General features: G+C 37.7%; 1 protein-coding gene across 1 annotated transcript; it reads left to right on the top strand.

Annotated features, from left to right (window-relative positions):
- The first annotated feature begins 3,531 nt into the window (after positions 1-3,531).
- cdx1a (caudal type homeobox 1a) lies at positions 3,532-20,725 on the top strand. Its single transcript, XM_053642260.1, has 4 exons — positions 3,532-4,546; positions 11,607-12,178; positions 18,851-18,999; positions 20,094-20,725. Exons 1-4 carry the CDS (start codon positions 4,476-4,478, stop codon positions 20,289-20,291), a joined length of 990 nt encoding a protein of 329 aa, XP_053498235.1. The 5' UTR covers positions 3,532-4,475; the 3' UTR covers positions 20,292-20,725.
- The last annotated feature ends 426 nt before the right edge of the window (positions 20,726-21,151 follow it).

Here is a 21,151-nt window from a genome sequence, read left to right as displayed (position 1 = left end):
CTCTCAGAAAAAAACCCTAATAAAAATTGTTCCATATGGTACTCATTTCCGGTTCAATAGAAGATTTCTTTACAGTCCTCTACCATCCTTTTCTTTTGCTAGGAACAGTTTGCACTCATCATTGAACAGTTAATAACTTCAGTTTGATACACCACACTTTAAGTTAAAACTGTAATGAATTCAGAAATGACTCTGATGCTTATACTCAAGTTCCTGTTAACACAATTAACACATTTTGACCATACAGTACACAGTTATAGAAGGGATTTATTTATAATCGCACTATCCGGTGTCACGCAAATCAGGATGGGTTTGCTTTTGAGTCTGATTCCTCTCAAGGTTTCTCCCTCCACCAAGTTTTTTTCTTTCCACCATCACTTCTGGCTTGCTCATTAGGGATAAATTCATAAGTTTAAAAAATGAACTATAAATCGTGTAAAAAGAAAAGAAAATTAATAATAATTTTTAAAAAATTATTTAAAAAATTAATAATAATAAAATGAATAATTAATAAAAAAAATCACCTGGAAAAAAAAAATGTGTGGAAAAAAAAAGTGTGAAAAAATTTTGCAAAATCATTTGGAAAATTCACATGTAAAAAGAAATGAATCATGCATTAAAATCACATCGGAAAAAAATAATAATAAATCTGCACCTGTGAAAAATGTGTGGAAAAACATGACTTTCTGTCAGAGATACTATCACACTGTTAATAGCATAATGTTACCATGACGCAGGTAAGAGGAGGCAATCCGAGAATCTGAATCTGACTCTGTGGTATTCAGAATTAAAGAATGTTAACAAAAACATCAGTGTAGCATGAGTACTGAGTCATGCACTGCTCTCTCTTTCAGGAACAAATGATACGGTAGATAAATGTGGTGAAACGTGTGTGTGTGTGTGTGTGTGTGTGTGTGTGTGTGTGTGTGTGTGTGTGTGTGTGTGTGTGTGTGTGATCGTGATCCCAGACGATGCATGTAACTGTGCAGATATGGGAAGAACGCAGATAGTCACAGATATGGTATGTTCGATTTTTAATCATCATAAGCCCAAGAGGGCAAAATACACAACACATGGCACACACACACACACACACACACACACACACACACACTCCTTATACATTCCTCATAAGCCAGCAGGTAAGAACTTTGTTTGCAACAGTCAGAACTTATCAACAATCATCTGACAAGAGAGAAAATAAAACAGTGGAGTGTGAGACAGGCAGCAGTGAGACACGGGAAATAACCTGACCTCAGCGACCTCTCCAGCTCGGACTGACATCTCTACAGCTTCTCTGGAACATCTCGTGAAAACCTTGCTTGTGTTTATTCGGGCTTGTCATACCTGATCCCAGATCAGGGGCTTTCAGGCTTGGCTTGGGAAGTGGGGAAAACCCAAAAGGGCTGAGTCAGCGGACATACTCATTATTAAGATCTGTAGCATCTGTAGCTTTAGTGTTTGTAATATCTGGATACAGTTTCAGTGTCTTTCTCATGACCTTTAACATACCAAAGTCTTGATTTCGAAATGTTCTAAAATCCTTTTTGTTTCTCCATCATAAGCGTCCTCAGTAAAATTTGACTGTAAAAAGAGTATTTTATGTCATAGTGTCATAATTTTGCACCTAGTTAGGTTTTCCTTATGCGTATGGTGTACACACTCAAGTTCTCTTGATGGAGTGTAGAAAATACTTGAGCAATTGTATTTCAGTGATATACTTAAGTATTATTTTGGTGTGTGTATACTTTACTTGCGTAATATTGAAACTGAATACTTGTACTCTTACTTAATTACAATTCTAAGAACGACAAAATAAACTTGGTATTCAATCCTTTCAGTTTAGCATCCAATAAAGTTCAACAGTGTTGAGAAAATTTGTCATCTGTGATGACCTTAGCATGCTACACAGTATAGTTAGTGCTAAAGCTATCTGCATTTGACTGAACGTAAATGTAGATAAAATACCTGTGGTTGAGCAGTCGATGTAGTGGCTCAGTGATTAAAAGAGCTGGGTTACTGGTCAGAGTGTCAGAGTTGGAGTCTCAGCACCACTGAGCTGCCACTATTAGACCCTTGAGCATGGCCCTTAACCCTCTCTGCTCCATAGTCACTGTATTGACCCCAGCATTCTTAAATACAAAGAAATTATTTCTCTGTACTGTAATGTACACCGATCAGCCATAATATTAAAACGACCTGCCTAATATTATGTAGGTCCACCTTGTTCTGCCAAAACAGCTCTGACCCATCGAGGCGTGGATTCCACAAGACCTCTGAAGGTGTGCTGTGGTATCTGGCACTAAAACATTAGCCGGTTCCTCTGCCGGCTTGCCTTTTTCCCATAGTGCATCCTGGTGTCATCTCTTCCCCAGGTAAGCGACGCACACGCACACGGCCATCCACATGATGTAAAAGAAAACGTGATTCATCAGACCAGGTCACCTTCTTCCGTTGCTAGATGGTCCAGTTCTGATGCTCACGTGCACATTGTAGGTGCTTTTTCGGCAGTGGACAGGGGTCAGCATGGGCGTTCTGAGCGGTCTGCAGCTATGCAGCCCCATACACAGCAAGATTTGATGCATTGTGTGTACTGACATCTTTCTATCATAGCCAGCATTAACTTTTTAATTCATAGCAATTTGTGCTACAGTAGGTCTTCTGTGGGATTGAACAGACGGACTAGCCTTCACTCCCCACACACATCACTGAGCCTTGGGTGCCATGACCCTGTCACCGGTTCACTGGTTGTCTTTCCTTGGACCACTTTTGGTAGGTTCTAATCACTGCATACCGGGAACACCGCACAAGACCTAGAAATGCGTCTAGCCACCACAATTTGGCCCTTGCCAAAGTCACTCAGATCCGTATGCTTGCATATTTTTCCTGCTTCCAACACATGAACTTTGGGAACTCCTTAACTTAACTCCTATAAGTTGAGAGTCACTTTGTATTTAAAGATAGAAATAGGAAGACAGAGTAGAGCGTTATGATTGAACACCAAGCAAAATTTGAACATTATAATTTGTGTTTTTATTGTTAAAAGAAACTTTTTCAAATGTTTACTATGAATCTCATAAAAAGTTTTAAGAAATAAAATCTCCTCCCATACCCCCCTGTCTACGGTCTTTTTTTTTTGTACAGCAATGTATGATAGCCCTGGGTCCTACATTTGCAAAGATGTTGCTGGCAGAATGGTATGTGTGTGTGTGTGTGTGTGTGTGTGTGTGTGTGTGTGTGTGTGTGCACGCAGTGTTCCTGTGTATTAATTCACTCAGCTCAACAATGATCCTTATCATGACACTTTCATTGCTGAGGCTCCTCTCATGCTCCGGACCTGTCTGAATTATCCTGATGTGTTATTTCTGCTTGGAGATTTAACATGTGTGATTCACTTTCTGCTGTTGTGGATGGTCTCATGTAGGTTCCCTAAAGATTTGCCCTTCCAAAAAACAGATTATATCCTAGATGTTGTAATCATGATGACTGTCCAGTGCTCATCCCAGGACTCTTATTCAAAATATGCTCAGACTGAAAATCTTTTCAATATACATTTCACGTGACCTCCATCCATCCTTCCATCCATCCATCCATTTTACATACTGCTTATCGTACACAGGTTTGCGGGAGAGCATGGAGCCTATCCCAGGGAACTAGATCAGCCTATAAAGCATGTCTTTGGACTGAGGGAGGAAACTAGAGTACCTAGAGGAAACCCCCAAAGCACAGGGAGAACATGCAAACTCCACACACAAAGGGCAGAGGCAGGATTTGAACCCCCAACCCTGGAGGTGTGAGACAACCACCACACCGCCTTTTCACAGGACCTATTTGTTTAAAAATAAATACACAAGTTGACTCCCAGAATTCACCTAAAATAGCTGATTCAAAGAGTCGACTCATTGGCAAACAAACACATTACTACATGCACAAGCATGCACAGAGTGTGTGTGTGTGTGTATGTGTGTGTGGGGGTGTGTGCGTGTGTGTAAGTGTATATGTGTGTCCATTCACATGCAAGAGAAAGAGTGTGTGTATGGATTTGTTTGTGTCAGTCCAGTGATATGCTGAATGTTCTTGCTTCCATATTTATCAGATAAATAGTTTCTGATTCTGAACAGTTGTTATGATTCTGTTGAGTGCTTTTGAACTGCACCCATAACCACAACAGCTCATAAGGAAACTCATTAATGGATGTATAAGCATTAGCCTTGTTTACCAACGCCTCTTTAGAAATGTAACTGAAAGCCCTGCTCATGGTTTATGCTCTCACAGACCAAGCCCTCTGATACACGTAATGCAATCTTGACCAGAATTAGCGCGCTCTTCTGAAATGACCCAACCTCGAAATGCACATTTACTGTCTGAAGGAGGGAAATGTGCCTTTTTATGAGGCACAGTTTCTGTTCCATGAGTTCTTTTTTAAAGCATCTGCGGTTTGGATCGTATGAGCAGATGTTGAAAATACACGCAGGATGAAACTGTACCTCTGCACAGCTGTCACGTGGACGTCTGAAGCCGCAACTCTACTCATAAAGCAGCTCAGGTAAATCCATTTCCCATTACTTTCCTATAATTGAAAGTCTGGTCACATGAGGTGAGGAACTTTGGTTTCCAAAACAGACGATGGCATGGAAAAATCCAGCTTTTACACTCTTTGCAGTTAAATTCATTATTTTCGTAGCGGTCTGGAAATGCTGGCAGGAACGGGCTGGTCTGTGGAGACAGGATGGAGAACATGCTGTAATGTTGATGTCTGAAACAGGAAACGGTGGATAAATGTGGTGAAAAGTGTGGCTGTGTGTGTGTGTGTGAGAGAGAGAGAGAGAGAGAGAGAGAGAGAGAGAGAGAGAGAGAGTGAGAGAGAGAGATATACAGTATATAAACAAAAAGACAGATTGGTAGAAAACGAGCAAAAACTTAAGACAGAAACTTATTTTCTTACCACAAATACACTTCAGTTTAACATTTTATGTAATTTAAAAAGACCAAATACTATTACTTATCAAATGTAGGCCTATCACTAGTTACATTCAAATTCTAATTCTAGAGTTTAACATTTGTGTTGTGTTTAAATCCATTACTCCATAGCCTACACACATATTATTTAAGATTAGCTCTTAATTTCCTTTACTCCCATTTACGAACGTAAAATAGACATGCTGGAATCACACAATGCCCCCTACTGGAGGTATGAAAGTAGTTTCATGAGTTTGCAGCTAGTTCATTTTTCCTTGTGTGTATCATGTGATGGGGGCACATTAGTGGTTAGCATGTTTGCCTCACACCTGCAGGGTTGGGGGTTCGAATCCTGCTTCCGCCCTGTGTGCGGAGCTTGCATGTTCTCCCCGTGCTTTGGGGGTTTCCTCCCCCAGTTCAAAGACTGTGTTGTAGGCAGATTGGTATTTCCAAATTCTCCGTAGTGTGTGTGGGTGAGTTGGCATGAGTTGGCATCCCATCCAGGGAGTCCCCCACCTTGTACCCCAAGTTCCCTGGGATAGGCTCCATTCTGCTCTGTGACCCTGTGTAGGATAAGTGGTATGGAAAATGGATGGTGTGCCCCTGACCTCTTTACTTAGCAATTTTAAAATGTGGTAATTTATTTATTCATTCATTCATCTTCAGTAAGTTCTTTAGCCTGTCAGTGATACTGGTGGATTCAGAGTCAAGAAAAGAGAATTCACCCCGGATGGGGTTTAGCATAGCCAGTCCACTTGTCTGCATTGATTTGGACAGTGGCAGTACAGGGAAACCAGAGGGGAAACCAGAGAACCCACATGCAACCCATATGCACACAGGGAGGACATGTAAAACTCCACACAGACAGTATTCTGAGCTCAGGGTAGAACTGGGAATCCTGTGCTGTGAGGCAGCAATGCTACTGGCAGTGTTTATACGATGACAAATGAATTTGAAATGGCCACAATCTTTTATTCCATTTAAGCCTACCACATATTTATTTGTTACAGTTAATACTAGCACTATCTATGACTTATTTATCTATAGGCTTTACCCTGCAAGTGCACCTGCCTGTAATAAGATACTCATTTAGAGTCCCATTAGGAACTGAGAGCAACATGTTAATAAATTCCACAGAGATTTAGGTTTCCTTATTGAATTGCTATTCTGTCTATCATTTTGTTTAATCTGTAGCAATAATAGTGATTAAGCTCTAATAGAACACAACAAACTCCAGGCTTTATATCTAATTATTTAATCATATATAGAATTACAATAGGTATGATATACACTCACCATCCACTGGAATAGCTGTACCAATCATTCAATCATGTAGCAGCAGCACAATAAATAAAATCATGCAGATACACGTCAAGAGCTTCAGTTCACATCAAACATCAGAATGGGGAAAAATGTGATCGCTGTGACTTTAACCGTGGCATGGTTGTTAGTGCCAAATGGGTCGGTTTGAGTATTTCAGACACTGCTGATCTCCTGGGATTTTCACACACAACAGTCTCTAGAGTTTACACAGAATGGTGAGAAAAACAAAAAAAAACACTGAGTGAGTGATATTTCTGTGGGTGGAAAAGCCTCGTTGATAAGAGAGGTCAGAGGAAAATGGCCAGAATGGTTAGAGCGGCCAGGAACTCTATAGTAATGCAATTAATCACTCTTTACAAATATGGCGAGCAGAAATGCATCTCAGCATGCACAAAACATTAAACCCTGAGGTGGATGAGCTACAACAGCAGAAGACCACATCAGGTTCTACTCATATCAGCCAAGAAGAAGAATCTGAGACTATCATGGGCACAGACTCACTGAAACTGGACAGGTGAAAATTAGGGAAATAATGTATTTCACACTTATTAAAGCATTACTAATTAGATATATATCTACAGTCACATTTTACAAGACAGTGTAATCAACATTTATTTGCAATTGATACAGCATCTGATACAGAGGTGCTGAAAATATGATCAAATTTGTCAATTTAAAATACAATTTAAAAATAATCTTTTTATTGGAAGTAAAATAGAAATATTAAAATGCCAATGAATCGTATAGTTTTAATCTATAAAGCTCTAACTTTTAATGTTCCTACGTTACAGTATATTAAGTGTGATTATTTTGTGTGTGATTTTTTTTCTATTATTTTTCTTAGAAGAACGGTGGTTTTTTGTGGCTTATAAATTTGAACCAATTCGATAAACAACATTATTTAAGAGAACCATAATGTAAAGTATTACCTAGGGCTGTTTTTATTTCTGTCATTTTCCATTCATTTGACTTGGAATCACAGGTGAGCTGCCTTGATAATAAAGAATTAGTCCTAATCAGTCCAGTTTAACTGATGTGTAACTCAAAACTGGACAAGAGAATGGCTCCAGTGCCACACTCCATGTGCAGAAGTCAGAAACATACAGCCATATAACTTAAAACAGACCGCAGACTCTCATTTCCATGTCTCAGTCTAAAAACAAGGACCGGAGAGCAAGAGTCAAGGCTTTGGGAAGTAATGCTTTTTTCACGTGTCAGTGTTTTCCAGCAGAAGTTTCCATTTCAAGTCTGACAGTTTCCTCACATCCTCCATCCCTCCTCCTGTGTGTGTGTGTGTGTGTGTGTGTGTGTGTGTGTGTGTGTGTGTGTGTGTGTGTGTGTGTGTGTGTGTGTGTGTGTAGAAGGGCTTTGACTCTACTGCAACCCTGACCAGGATAAAGCCATTACTGATTATGAATGGAGGAATGGATGGATTGGTGAATGGATGAATGAATGAGTGAATGAATGAGTGAATGAATGAATGAATGAATGGATGGATGGTTGGATGGATGGATGGATGGATGGATGGATGGATGGATGGATGAATGAAATATAGTGATGATAAATAGTTAAGTGATGAAAATTGAAGAAGAATCTTTTATACATCAGGTATTTGATGTTGTCTGAAAAATTTTTACTGGAGAAATATGCAACCCCACATTGCCCTCTTTTATAATCATATCTCTTTAAAATGTTGAGAAGAAGAAGAAGAAGAAGAAGAAGTATCAAACACATACTCCACAGTGTCGCTACTATAACTGTATGAATTCCATCCATCCATCCATCCATCTTCTATACCGCTTATCCTTTTCAGGGTCACGGGGAACCTGGAGCCTATCCCAGGTTGGACAGGGTGCCAATCCATCGCAGGGCACAATCACAAACTGAATGAATTCATTCATGTTAATCAGACTGGTTAATATTTTAAGCACAAAGCTATCAGTTACTTACAATTATTAGGTGTCTGCTGCCGACTAGTGGTCAAAGTGAGAAGTACACGTAGTTGATTTAAACGCTGATATTTTCGTAAGTTCACTCTTCTGCCAAAACTGACTAATTTCACTACAAATGACTAGTTAACAGATAAAAGCTGGCTGCTGCATGTAAATGTGTGTGTGTGTGTGTGTGTGTGTGTGTGTGTGTGTGTGTGTCACTCACTGTTCTTCCTTTGCACTTGATTCCAGTCAATTAGTAGAAACCATGCTCTGCTATTGTTTTTTTTCTTCTTTTCTCACTTTGAATATACGTCTATGCTCTTGGCACTGATATGAAGTGACTGTGAAACACAGTTCCTCTGGTCCATATTCCAGCACTTTATAGTGATTCATCCTGTCCGGAAATCCAAATAGTGCCGGACAGGTTTTTTCTGCTCAGCTCTTGCTCAAGAATTCTAGCTTGTACATCTTCGTGATGCTTTTATTGTCCTAGATATATGTGCAGTGTGTACTGTGTAATGCACTGTCCACTGTATGTACAGTAATGTACTAGAGTGATGATGATGATGATGATGATGGTGATGATGATGATGATGGTGATGATGGTGGTGATGATGGAGAGAGAGAGAGAGAGAGAGAGAGAGAGAGAGAAGCCTAGATGTGTGAGAGGGAGAGGGAGACAGAAATAGACAGAAAGAGGCAGACAGAGAGGGAAGACTCGGCGAAAAACTCATTTACATACAGTCTGGGTTTCATGCTCCACGTGTGTAAAAACCCCACCGACCCAATTTGTAAGATTTTATTGCTCCGGCTTTGATGTCCCGCTCGCGCGGGCTTTGATATGCGCGCGCGCTTTCCGATGTAAATAACTGGCGTCGCGAAGAATGTGACATGGCCGACCCCTCCTCTCCTGTCAGCCCACCGACATGTCTGAGGAAAGGCTTTGAAGTGCTTGGAACTGGAAATGAAAGTCAAAAGGGCGGACACACTTCAGCGAGCAGCGCGGTTTCTGTGTTAAACTTCTTCAGGCTGAAGACTGTAGACTACTACTACTACTAGACTACTACTACTACTACTACTAGACTACTACTACTAGACTACTACTACTACTACTAGACTACTACTACTAGACTACTACTACTACTACTAGACTACTACTACTAGACTACTACTACTACTAGACTACTACTACTACTATTACTAGACTACTACTAGACTACTACTACTACACTACTACTACTACTAGACTACTACTACTACTACTAGACTACTACTACTACTAGACTACTACTACTACTACTACTAGACTACTACTACAACTAGACTACTACTACTACTACTAGACTACTACTATAACTGCAGTTTCCCAAACCGCACAGCCTCCTACTCTACTAAACAGTGTGGAAATCTAAGCCTACTACTGTACTAAACAGTGTGGAAATCTAAGCCTACTATTGTTCTAAACAGTGTGGAAATCTAAGCCTACTACTGTACTAAACAGTGTGGAAATTTAAGCCTACTACTGTACTAAACAGTGTGGAAATCTAAGCCTACTACTTTACTAAACAGTGTGGAAATCTAAGCCTACTACTGTACTAAACAGTGTGGAAATCTAAGCCTACTACTGTACTAAACAGTGTGGAAATCTAAGCCTACTATTGTTCTAAACAGTGTGGAAATCTAAGCCTACTACTGTTCTAAACAGTGTGGAAATCTAAGCCTACTATTGTTCTAAACAGTGTGGAAATCTAAGCCTACTACTGTACTAAACAGTGTGGAAATCTAAGCCTACTATTGTTCTAAACAGTGTGGAAATCTAAGCCTACTACTGTACTAAACAGTGTGGAAATCTAAGCCTACTACTGTACTAAACAGTGTGGAAATCAAAGCCTACTACTTTACTAAACAGTGTGGAAATCTAAGCCTACTATTGTTCTAAACAGTGTGGAAATCTAAGCCTACTACTGTACTAAACAGTGTGGAAATTTAAGCCTACTACTGTACTAAACAGTGTGGAAATCTAAGCCTACTACTGTACTAAACAGTGTGGAAATCTAAGCCTACTACTGTACTAAACAGTGTGGAAATCTAAGCCTACTACTGTACTAAACAGTGTGGAAATCTAAGCCTACTACTGTTCTAAACAGTGTGGAAATCTAAGCCTACTACTATACTAAACAGTGTGGAAATCTAAGCCTACTACTGTACTAAACAGTGTGGAAATCTAAGCCTACTACTGTTCTAAACAGTGTGGAAATCTAAGCCTACTACTTTACTAAACAGTGTGGAAATCTAAGCCTACTACTTTACTAAACAGTGTGGAAATCTAAGCCTACTACTGTTCTAAACAGTGTGGAAATCTAAGCCTACTACTTTACTAAACAGTGTGGAAATCTAAGCCTACTACTGTCCTAAACAGTGTGGAAATCTAAGCCTACTACTTTACTAAACAGTGTGGAAATCTAAGCCTACTACTGTCCTAAACAGTGTGGAAATCTAAGCCTACTACTGTTCTAAACAGTGTGGAAATCAGAACTAAATTAGAACATATATCTCCTAGACTGCAATGTAGTATGTACTTCTTAGTACAGTAGTATATGTGGTCCGAAAAAAAAGAAAAAGAAAAAAGTGATACTTCTAGGGTTAACGCCATGCCCTGAAAAACAAAACCTAACATGCTTATTTTTTTTATTCGTCTTATAAAATTATTGGAATAACTGTCTTACAAAACATGTAAAGGATTTAGATTATATTTTCACTAATGTGCATACAACAAAATTAAAAAATGTATACATAAAATGTATTTCACTCCGAACTATTATTATTATTATTATTATTATTATTATTATTATTATTATTATTATTATTATTTCAACTGTTTAACAATATACATATATGGATAAAAATGAAAGCCATTTGAAATGGAAAGCGCTTTCCAGTATCTTTATGTAACTCTGTTTTATATTCATTTATTTCTTTATTATATTTGTTGTTTATTTTTACATTGAATGGAATAAAATAGAATAGGTAATTGAGAAAATCTGTATACTAAAATGTTAGAAACATTCTATTCAATTCTATTCTTTATAATGAGTTAATAGAACCGGAGATCTTGTTGATCAAAAGTATTCCGCCGCTTTTATAAATCAGTGCAATTACTGTAAAGTAGTGTTACATTTCTACTGACAAAAAAATCTACAGGAAACTCTACTCTGTATCTGATCTTTGGTCATTGTCCTGTGTAACACCACCCCACCAATAAAACCCCTACTCATGTGGATGGAGGTGTCGGTGCATGTGCGCGGGTGGCGGGGGGGGGGGGGTTAGGCTGTAAAATCATACGCTACTGTAGTAAAGCCCACACTACACTACTTTCCCCCGCCTTCCCAGGTACTTACCAAACACGACGTCATCAGCTGTGTGGCCGACAGGTGAGCTTTACCAGGAAGGTGAGTGTTTAGTTAAAGTAAAACTCGCCTTTGCCCCGCGGCGGCTGACAGCAGGCTCCGGGGGCCATTATGCACCAGGCAGTCAGCTTGCCAGGATGTCCGTGAGCTACCTGTTGGAAAGGGACGGCGGCGCGATGTATGGTAACCCCACGCGGCACGTCAACCTCGGCTACAGCCACCAGAACGTGTACCCGTCGCCGCCGTACTCGGACTATACCGGCTACCATCACGTCTCCGCCGTGGGGAACGAGCACCATCACGGAGCCCAGAGCGGCGGCGCGTGGAATCCCGTTTACGCGCCTGCACACGACGAGTGGTCGCTGTACGCGCACGGGGCCACGCACGCGCCCTTCCCGAGCCTCGGACCAGTGAACGCGGGGAACGTCAGCGGCCTGGTGGCGCCACAGGAGCAGCGCAGTTTACCGAGTGTCGCCGGTCCTCCTCAGCTGTCCCCTCTGTCTGAGAGGGACCAGGCCGAGTGGACGAGACGCGCAGGACCACCCGCGAGCACAGGCGAGTTCTCCACGCGCTTTAAACAGCATTACTAAATCATCCTAAAAGTTCATTCTAAGTTAAACCTCTACAACAAACACTTTTCATAATCAACATAAAATGCCATCATATCCTATCTGGAGCTTTCTAATTATATTTCAAGCAAGTTCCAATTACCTTTGACCCCCTCACCCTAATATTCTTGGGTCTTCTCAAGACAACAAGCCAAAGGATATGAACACCAAGCTGCAAAACATATTGGACTCTAAAAAAATAAAATAATAAAAAAAAAATTGTAAAAATAATAAAATAAATAAATAAGGTTAATCTAGGAACATTCTCTGAGGTTTTTTTTTTCACTTCTTTTAATAATGTTAATTTAGGAACTATTCCTGTTTCAAAAACCTTTGCAAAACTTCCTAGAGAATGTAATTTCCTTAAAAAGGAAATGCCCTAAAATATCTTCCAGGAATCTTTTTTTCACATTAAAGTTGTTTTTTTTGTTTTTTTTTTTTTTTTTTTTTTTTTTTTACAAGTCAGAATAACAACAACCAATATTACATTACTTTCACACTGAACTGAACTGAAACTGAAATCCATTCATCTGCTACTGAAGATAGAAATCTGAATAATGGGTGTATTAAGTCGCTCAATGAATTAACAGTATCTTGAGGCACCCTGTAGCACATAATTTACACATTATTAGCGGTTTTCTACAACCTTATCAGTGTGGAATGAATGTTCAGAGTTTATGAGGTGATAAGAAAGTGGTCCTCTCATATCTTATGTGTGTGTGTTGGTGTATATTGTATGTGGCTCCCAGAGGGCCATGTTACACCAAAATGCGCTATAACTAAAAACTTGTCTCGTTTCATAAACATCATCTTTGTGAATCATAATATTGTTGGACATGTTAGTGACTTTTTTATTTAAAATAAATAAATAAATAAATAAATAGATTGCTCTGTTACAAATTTTGTGTTGTGCAATGGCAATAACAAGATGTACTTGCAGAAGTCGTGGTACACAAACAGATCCTATGGCTAATTTAATATGTATAAAAAGTTTAAAAACTGTTACAGTATAGTATTTATGTTTGTGTTTATTTAACCTAATTGGTTTATTTGTTTATGCATTTATTCATTTATTAGAGGCTACTGGATTGTGTCTCTATGACCTTAAGTATCCATATTGCCTACTTTATAACACCTGTTATGGGGTTATCTTTTGAGTAGTATATGAGTTTTGAGACCTCATATAGCAAGTGTTACCAATTAACCTCACAACTAAGGCTTTACTACTGTATTTTATCATTTTATTGACATGCACTATTTTACTCTATCCATGAGCAACAGATTGTGTTAATGAGCCATTAGGCTACTGGTAATGTAATAGCACAACATTTCTGGACACGAGTATTGGGGCCATAGGGATATGCATAGAAATTACATACTGTTCACTTAGTCTTATGCATATAAGAATTTGGTTTCTGGTCAATTTTAACATACTGGTTATGAGTGCATTATTGCTCAGAGTGCTCAACATGGGGAGGTCTCAATTCCAAAATTCTGCGTTGAGGTTAAAAACCTGAACTCCAAGGAAAAGAAAAGCTTAAACCCCACCCCTTACTTCACCTCACAACACACAACTGTAGGCTGTTCATGGGCTCCTTCCTAGCTTTCACCTCCCAAGTCATCTGAGCTCCCCCATTACACCACCGCTGAGCACTACTTATTTATAGTCTAACTCCATGTTCACCTGGAGGACTGTATATTAGGAAATATTGCTACGTAGTCTGTTGTGAACAAGAACCTAAATTACTGTAAACTACTAAGCTCATACAAAGTAAATAACCTACAAAATAAGAAAAGCTGCTTTATTGCGTTTACATTTGTGTACGATAGGAACTCTGTATAATACCCGTTTGATGTACAGTATGCAGGTGACGTATTTGAAACTCATAAGCTATGTGTAAACAAAACACTTCCTAATTTTACTAACTATCTCACCATAGCTCAGCCTCATTTCACTATGTATCTCCACCAAGCTCCTAATATAACTCATGGCTGTTTGAACCTGGTCAGGAAGTGCTATGCTTGATAGGAGAAACACGCTGGCATCCCAAAGTCAGTGCTGTAACCACCATGCAATATTATTATTTTGCTAAGAAGTACAACTGTATTAGCTTGCCCATTCTTTAAATGTAAAAAAAAAAAAAAAAAAAGATTAACGGACTGTAAAGCAGAAAGAGAGATTTGATGGTGATTTGGAGCTCCTACAATTTAGAGACAGAGCGCTTTATATAAAAGAATCAGAAACAGACGTGTTGAAAAGTTTTGAAAAGAATCATGAAAAAAAAACAACAAAAAAAAAAACCACGATTTGAAACCATTAATCATTGAAACCAGAAATCATTAAACCTCACATACTGGGTCACAAAGTCTCCCCACCTGCTTAAGCCTATTCTATAATAATAATAATAATAATAATAATAATAATAATAATAATAATAATGTTCTATTTAAAACATTATCTAATAATATGTTTGTTTTCTACAAACGTCATATATTATTTTTATTGTTATTTTTAAATATTATTTTTTGCCCACTATTATCAGTCCAGTTTCAGCTATAGGAAGAGGCTTTGAGTCAGTGTTTCCTCATAGTGTGTGGCCAAAGATGAACACATATATACTACACTACAGTCAAGTTGTGTGTCCAAAGGTGGTGCAGTGTTGCCCAACATTAGTGTATGATACATCACTGGGTCAAAGCACAAGGCGTCCTTGAAGGCAGCAGCCTGTCTCCTGGTGAAAGATTTTCTGAAAAGCTAACAGCAGAAGCCAGGCTGTCTGATGACATGCAGGCCGCACCCTGCTGTGTCCACTTCAGGAGGAACCCATGAACGCTGATAACACTGACAGGGGTGCATGTGTGTAGGTGTGTGCGTGTTTCGGAGAGCGATAGCCAAAGTGTGTGTGTGTGTGTGTGTGTGTGTGTAGAGAAAGAGAGAGCGAGATCTGGTACATGGCTACCTGAGAGATCGAGAAACTCAGGTTGGCAACTCAGTTTGGAATTACGGAAAGAGGAAAATAAATACAAAATTAATTTTTCTAATCTGGAATATTTCAATGCTTAGTCACGTTGAGGAAATACCAGTGATTTTTTTTTTCTTGCACTATGCAGTTCAGTACAAGTTCTTGCAAAAGTTATGAGTTAAGAATTTTATATATATATATATATATATATATATATATATATATATATATATATATATATATATATATATATAATGTATATAATATGTAATGCATTTTAACCTAGCCTTCAGTCTGCAGTATTGTCTAGTTGTGTCTATGAATAAATGGAAATCACTACACCCATGTTTATCAAACACATACACAAGTGTCTAAGTGTGTGTATACACTCACCGTCCACTTTAATAGGAACAGCTGCACACCTGCTTATTCATGCAGTTATCCAATCAGCCAATCATGTGGCAGCGGCACGTCTTGTTGTGTCTTGTAATTGTAAAAACAGGTCAAGAGCTGCAGTTCATGTTCACATCAAACATCAGAATGAGGGGAAAATGTGATCTCTGTGAATTTAACTGTGGCATGGTTGTTGGTGCCAGATAGGCTGGTTTTGAGTATTTTCATAAACTCAATTCAATTCAGTTTTATTTGTATAGCACTTTTAACAATGGATGTTGTCCCAAAGCAGCTCTACAGAAATATGTAAATTCAGGATATAGATTTTTAAATGTATGAATTTATCCCTAATAAGGAAGTCAGAGGCGATGCATTTAAACTGCTGGAATCTCCTGGGATTTTCACATGCAACAGTCTCTAGAGTTTATACAGAATGGTGTGAAAAACAAAAAACACTGAGTGAGCGACAGTTCTGTGGGTGGAAAATCCTTGTTGATAAGAGAGGTCTGAGGAAAATGGCCAGAATGGTTCAAGCTAACAGGAAGGAATATAGTACCTCAAATAATCACGCTTTACCACCATAGTGAGCAGAAAAGCATCTCAGCATGCACAAAACAAGAACAAAAATCTGAGGCTATCATGGGCACAGACTCATTGAAACTAGACAGTTGAAGAGTGGAAAAAGACCACTGATCTTCAACTGTCCAGTTTCAGTGAGTCTGTGCCCATGATAGCCTCAGATTTTTGTTCTTGGCTGACAGGAGTGGAACCTGATGTGGTCTTCTGCTGTTGTAGTCCATCCACCTCAAGCTTTGATGTGTTGTGCATGCTGAGATGCTTTTCTGCTCACCACAGTTGTAAAGAGTAATTATTTGAGTTACTATAGACTTCCTGTCAGCTCCTACCAGTCTGGTCATTCTCCTCTGATCTCTCTCATCAACAAGGTGTTTCAGCCTGCAGGCCCTCCTCTCACAGGATGTTTTTTGTTTTTCGCACCATTCTGTGTAAACTCTAGAGACCTTTGTGTGTGAATTCCCAGGAGATCAGAAGTTTCTGAAAGACTCAAACCACTCCACAGTTAAAGAGAGTTTGATGTGAACATTAACTGAAGCTCTTGACCTGTATCTGCATGATTTTATGCATTGTGCTGCTGTCACATGATTGGCTGATTGGATAACTGCATAAATGATCAGGTGTTCCTATTAAAGTGAACGGTGAGTGTACATATGTTTGCTTGAGTCCATGTGCTTGGGTTAACATGCCGGTAATAGCATGTCTTATCTAACAGGCTAGACTTATATCAATATATCATCAGCTCAGCGTCTCGTCAGGACACATTCAAAATCAATTCCATTAGTGACTAAACTAGCTTAAGCACTGGGTGTATATATTTGGTTTTGGCCTGTTTTTTCACAGTGCAAACAAGATTTGATAAGATTTACCACAAAACCAGACCTGGTGTTTGTGGCGCCTGTGAAATATTTAAAGACTGCAACTTATATTAGGGTATGTATTATATAAATACAGACATTATATACAAAAATTTTAATAAAAAACAGTGCAAAAATTTATTTAGTGCACTTTTAGAAAAGGCAGAATGCTTAAAGAACCACGTATGACCCTATAACAGAGGGTTTCTCCATTAGACAGGGATCTAAAAAGAATTTAAGAACCCTTAATATATATATATATATATATATATATATATATATATATATATATATATATATATATATAACACTTGAAGAACCCTTCTTTTCTAGCAATGTCACTATAAATTAGAAGAGAAAAGATGAATTTTATCACATTTTCTTACTTTTTTGTAGCAAAAGTTCGGCTTACAGGTAAATGTGAATTGTAATTTTCCACTTTTTAGCTCATGCCTTCTTAACATCAACATTTTTAACAATTTATGCCTTTTGAGTTTGACCATCCCCAAGGTTTTTATGCTAAATGTCAGCTTGCCCAAATAAATTTCATTCCTGTGATTCAGTTAAATTAATAATTTCTTAAGTGATCGTCATATTCAGCGATATTTTCCTAAATGCTTAATTTGTCTCAAAAACCTAAATCTTAAATACTTCAGAATCTGGTTTATGAAGATAAATTATAAAAATGTAAATGTACATATAGTATTTTGGATTCTATTTTGGACAAGTGGTCAAAGACAAGAAGGAAACTATTGTCTACTGGGACAACCGTTTAGAAATACAATACAATGAAAACACTGCACTTTATTTACACATATATTAAATAGGGTTCTCGGTGGTTTGATTAATTTTTAATCAGAATGATGTAGTTAATAATTGTGGCACCTAGCCTTGGTCTTCCGGGCACACAGAGGCTTTTTTGTGTGTTTTATTATTACTCAGTGTCATAAGCAAATATTAATACACAATGTGATGTCCATCACTGATACTGATACTTTACTGTGGAGGCATGTACAGTCGTTTATGCTATTACCTGAATTGAGGTGTCTAAGGTTCTGTAAATTTCCAAGCTGATATTAGACATTAAAACCTTTGATCCGCATTTGAATAGAGGTGTTAAAATTACCCAACATCTCCACTCAAATAAAAGTGAAATTATTCATCTAATTAAATACTCTGGTAAATGTTGCAGTAGATTCAAATTCTTCATACAAGATGAAGCAAAAAAGTATAAACTCTAAAAAAAAAATGTACTTAATGTATGAAAACGTACAAGATTCACACACAAAAAAGCAAATTTATGCTTTATTCCATTATTCAGTTTTATTCGTCGAATCTCTCACGTTAGCTAGCATGATAACTCGGACGATGCAAACTGAATGCTAATAGCTAACTTTCATAAAACAAATTGTCTTGATAAATGCAAAGTGTAGACAACAGCAGATAGATTACAGTGATTGGTATTAGGTCTTGTCCACACTGCCACATCTGTTAAGGTTTAGATTTGTAAGGATTAAGGATCAACTCCTTGAAGATGTGTCATGATAAAAAGTCACTTCGTGACTATAAAAATTCTAATAAATAAAAATATAAATGTGTGAGAGAAGTTTAGTGAGGTGGTGTTTGAAAGTAGAAAGTAGAGAAGCTTCTTTTTAGGTGAGTTTTACGTGAAGGAATAACACAAGTAAAGTAATTGTACTTTGTTAATTCCAGCACTTGGGTGCACTATTGCTAATAAAATATTAAAAACTCACTGTCAAATTGATCAAAAATTCTCAAAAAGTGAGATTTTCTCTTTACCGTGTTTTATTAACGTTTCTTTTCCCATTACAGGAGGGAAGACGAGGACGAAGGACAAGTACAGGGTGGTGTACAGTGACCTCCAGCGCCTGGAGCTCGAGAAGGAATTCCACTTCAGCCGCTACATCACCATCAGGCGGAAGGCTGAGCTCGCTGTGGCTCTCAACCTCTCTGAACGCCAGGTAGATGAGACCTCACTGCTTACAAAGAGTGGAAAAGGATTTTTATTGATAAATTCACTCAAGCTGTAGCCGTAACAATGTCTTGTCTGGCATTGAAACTGGTAAACATGTTTGCTATTGCACTGAATACCTTTATCTAAATGTAATCTTGACAAAAAAATTACATAATTAAAAAATGCAGGTAAGCTGAGGCAAATTTGGTGTCTCTTTTTATTTTAGAGCTATGAGCTTCATATAGCTAGCAAGTCATGGAATGTATTAATTATGATAGTTTTGATGTCTAAGATTCAATTTTTAAATGATTTTTGTGTTTAAAACAGTCTACAGTTGTTTTTTTAAGTATTAAATTTAGTCTATAGCAATAGTCTATAGCTATGTTAGTTTCTATTTCTTTTTATTACACACATTATATACACATTTATATTACTTTTTTTATATATATAGTTTTTAGATTTTTCTTTCACTTTTAGGAATTTTAGTTGAATTGAAATTGAACATTCTGATGCAGGCAAACATGTTTAACATATCAATAATGCATCACAAGTAAAACAAACAAACAAAAATAATTAAAGTCAGTATTGTATTGGGTCAAACATGGGACTCATATATACAGAAACAACTAAGTCTGCTTTTTATTTTGGTTCATTTTAGTTAGGGTTCAGAGCAATGATTTTCTTTAGTTTAGTTGTAGTTTTTGATTACATTTTAGCTAGCACTGACCTTGCCCTTTGTAACTTTTCATACTAGCTGTGACAAACATTTTATGAATTAATATGTTCCATTGTTAGCTTAAAGTATATAGATTAGAATTAATCTATATATTAGATTTAATCTAATATAATTTTGGTTTATATTTGAATGTTTTTATATTAAATGGATTTTTTATGACTTTATCTGGTCTGTTTATTAATTCTAGTGGTACTGGTAAATATCTATCGACTTGTCCTTTTTCCTGGAATGTTTTGTATCACTTCTTTTATATATCACATTTAGCTGAAGATTAAGTATAGACAAGATGTAAAGTTTTTGTTTTTTTTCTATGCCTACTAACAGGAACTTCATTTCTGTTCTTCATGATATTTTATGTTGAACAGGTAAAGATCTGGTTTCAGAACAGACGTGCCAAAGAGAGGAAGCTGAACAGGAAGAAGATTCAGCAGTCGCAGCAGGCCTCCACCACTACAGCCACTCCACCAGCCATTGATATCCATGCGAACACTGCTATAGTCGCGAGCGCCAGCGGCAGCTTGTTGACAGATACGTTATCTACAGCTATTAAAGAAGAATACTAAAAACTGCTGATAGCAGAGTTGGAACATGCAATGTGGACGTTAAACTAAAGAAACCAAACGTTTACACTACACTCTCAGTGATATCACTAAAAACACATGAAAATTTACTACACAAGTAATAATAAATGAAGCACAGTATTTTAATTACTTTTCAGTTATAACAGAAATTGTCATCATGATTAAGGAGTAGCATAAGCTTCCAGGATCTGCAGCTGTTTTAAAGCTCTCGACAGTTATTGATTATGTACCTTTTTGGACAGTTTGGTCTATATTTGAAATGTTGTTTGAACTGTATGTGTGAAGTGTTTTGTAATGTGTGCCAAACCAGTGAGACTATTAACTATTTGAAACAAGTAAATAAACTATAAATATGATGATAAATATGATACAACAATCTTTGTATGCAGAATAAAAAGTCAATATTGTAAAACATATGAATGTTTTATGGCTGTAAATGGTCTCATTTAGTGATGCCGCATTGGTAAATAAATGCCTGGATGTCATGTGAAAAAACTTGGCTGCTGAACACCTGCCGTGTGGATAACGAGGTTATGGAGGAATGTCCCTTCAGCAAAAGGAGTTACTTTGACCTGCTGATCGTTAAGTGCTGGGTGTGGCATGGCCAAAGTTGCTCGCATCGTTTCATAGTCAGATGATTCATCTCAATTACAGATACAAGATAGGTGATAGTTTTCCACATTTGGTTATACAAGATGCCACGTCAACAAAATCAACCTTTGCTTTGGAAATTCAAGATAGATTTTTTTTACTGACACAAACTCAGTGTAAGTGCATACTCTGCATTATGTGGTCTTGTGTGTATTGGTTTATAAAGAGTACCGAGATAAAAGTTAACCTGA

Source organism: Ictalurus furcatus, chromosome 14, assembly GCF_023375685.1.
Source record: "Ictalurus furcatus strain D&B chromosome 14, Billie_1.0, whole genome shotgun sequence".
In the NCBI taxonomy this organism is placed as follows: domain Eukaryota; kingdom Metazoa; phylum Chordata; class Actinopteri; order Siluriformes; family Ictaluridae; genus Ictalurus; species Ictalurus furcatus.
The sequence above is the reverse complement of the archived record's forward strand: the minus strand, read 5'-3'. Positions and strand labels throughout refer to the sequence as shown.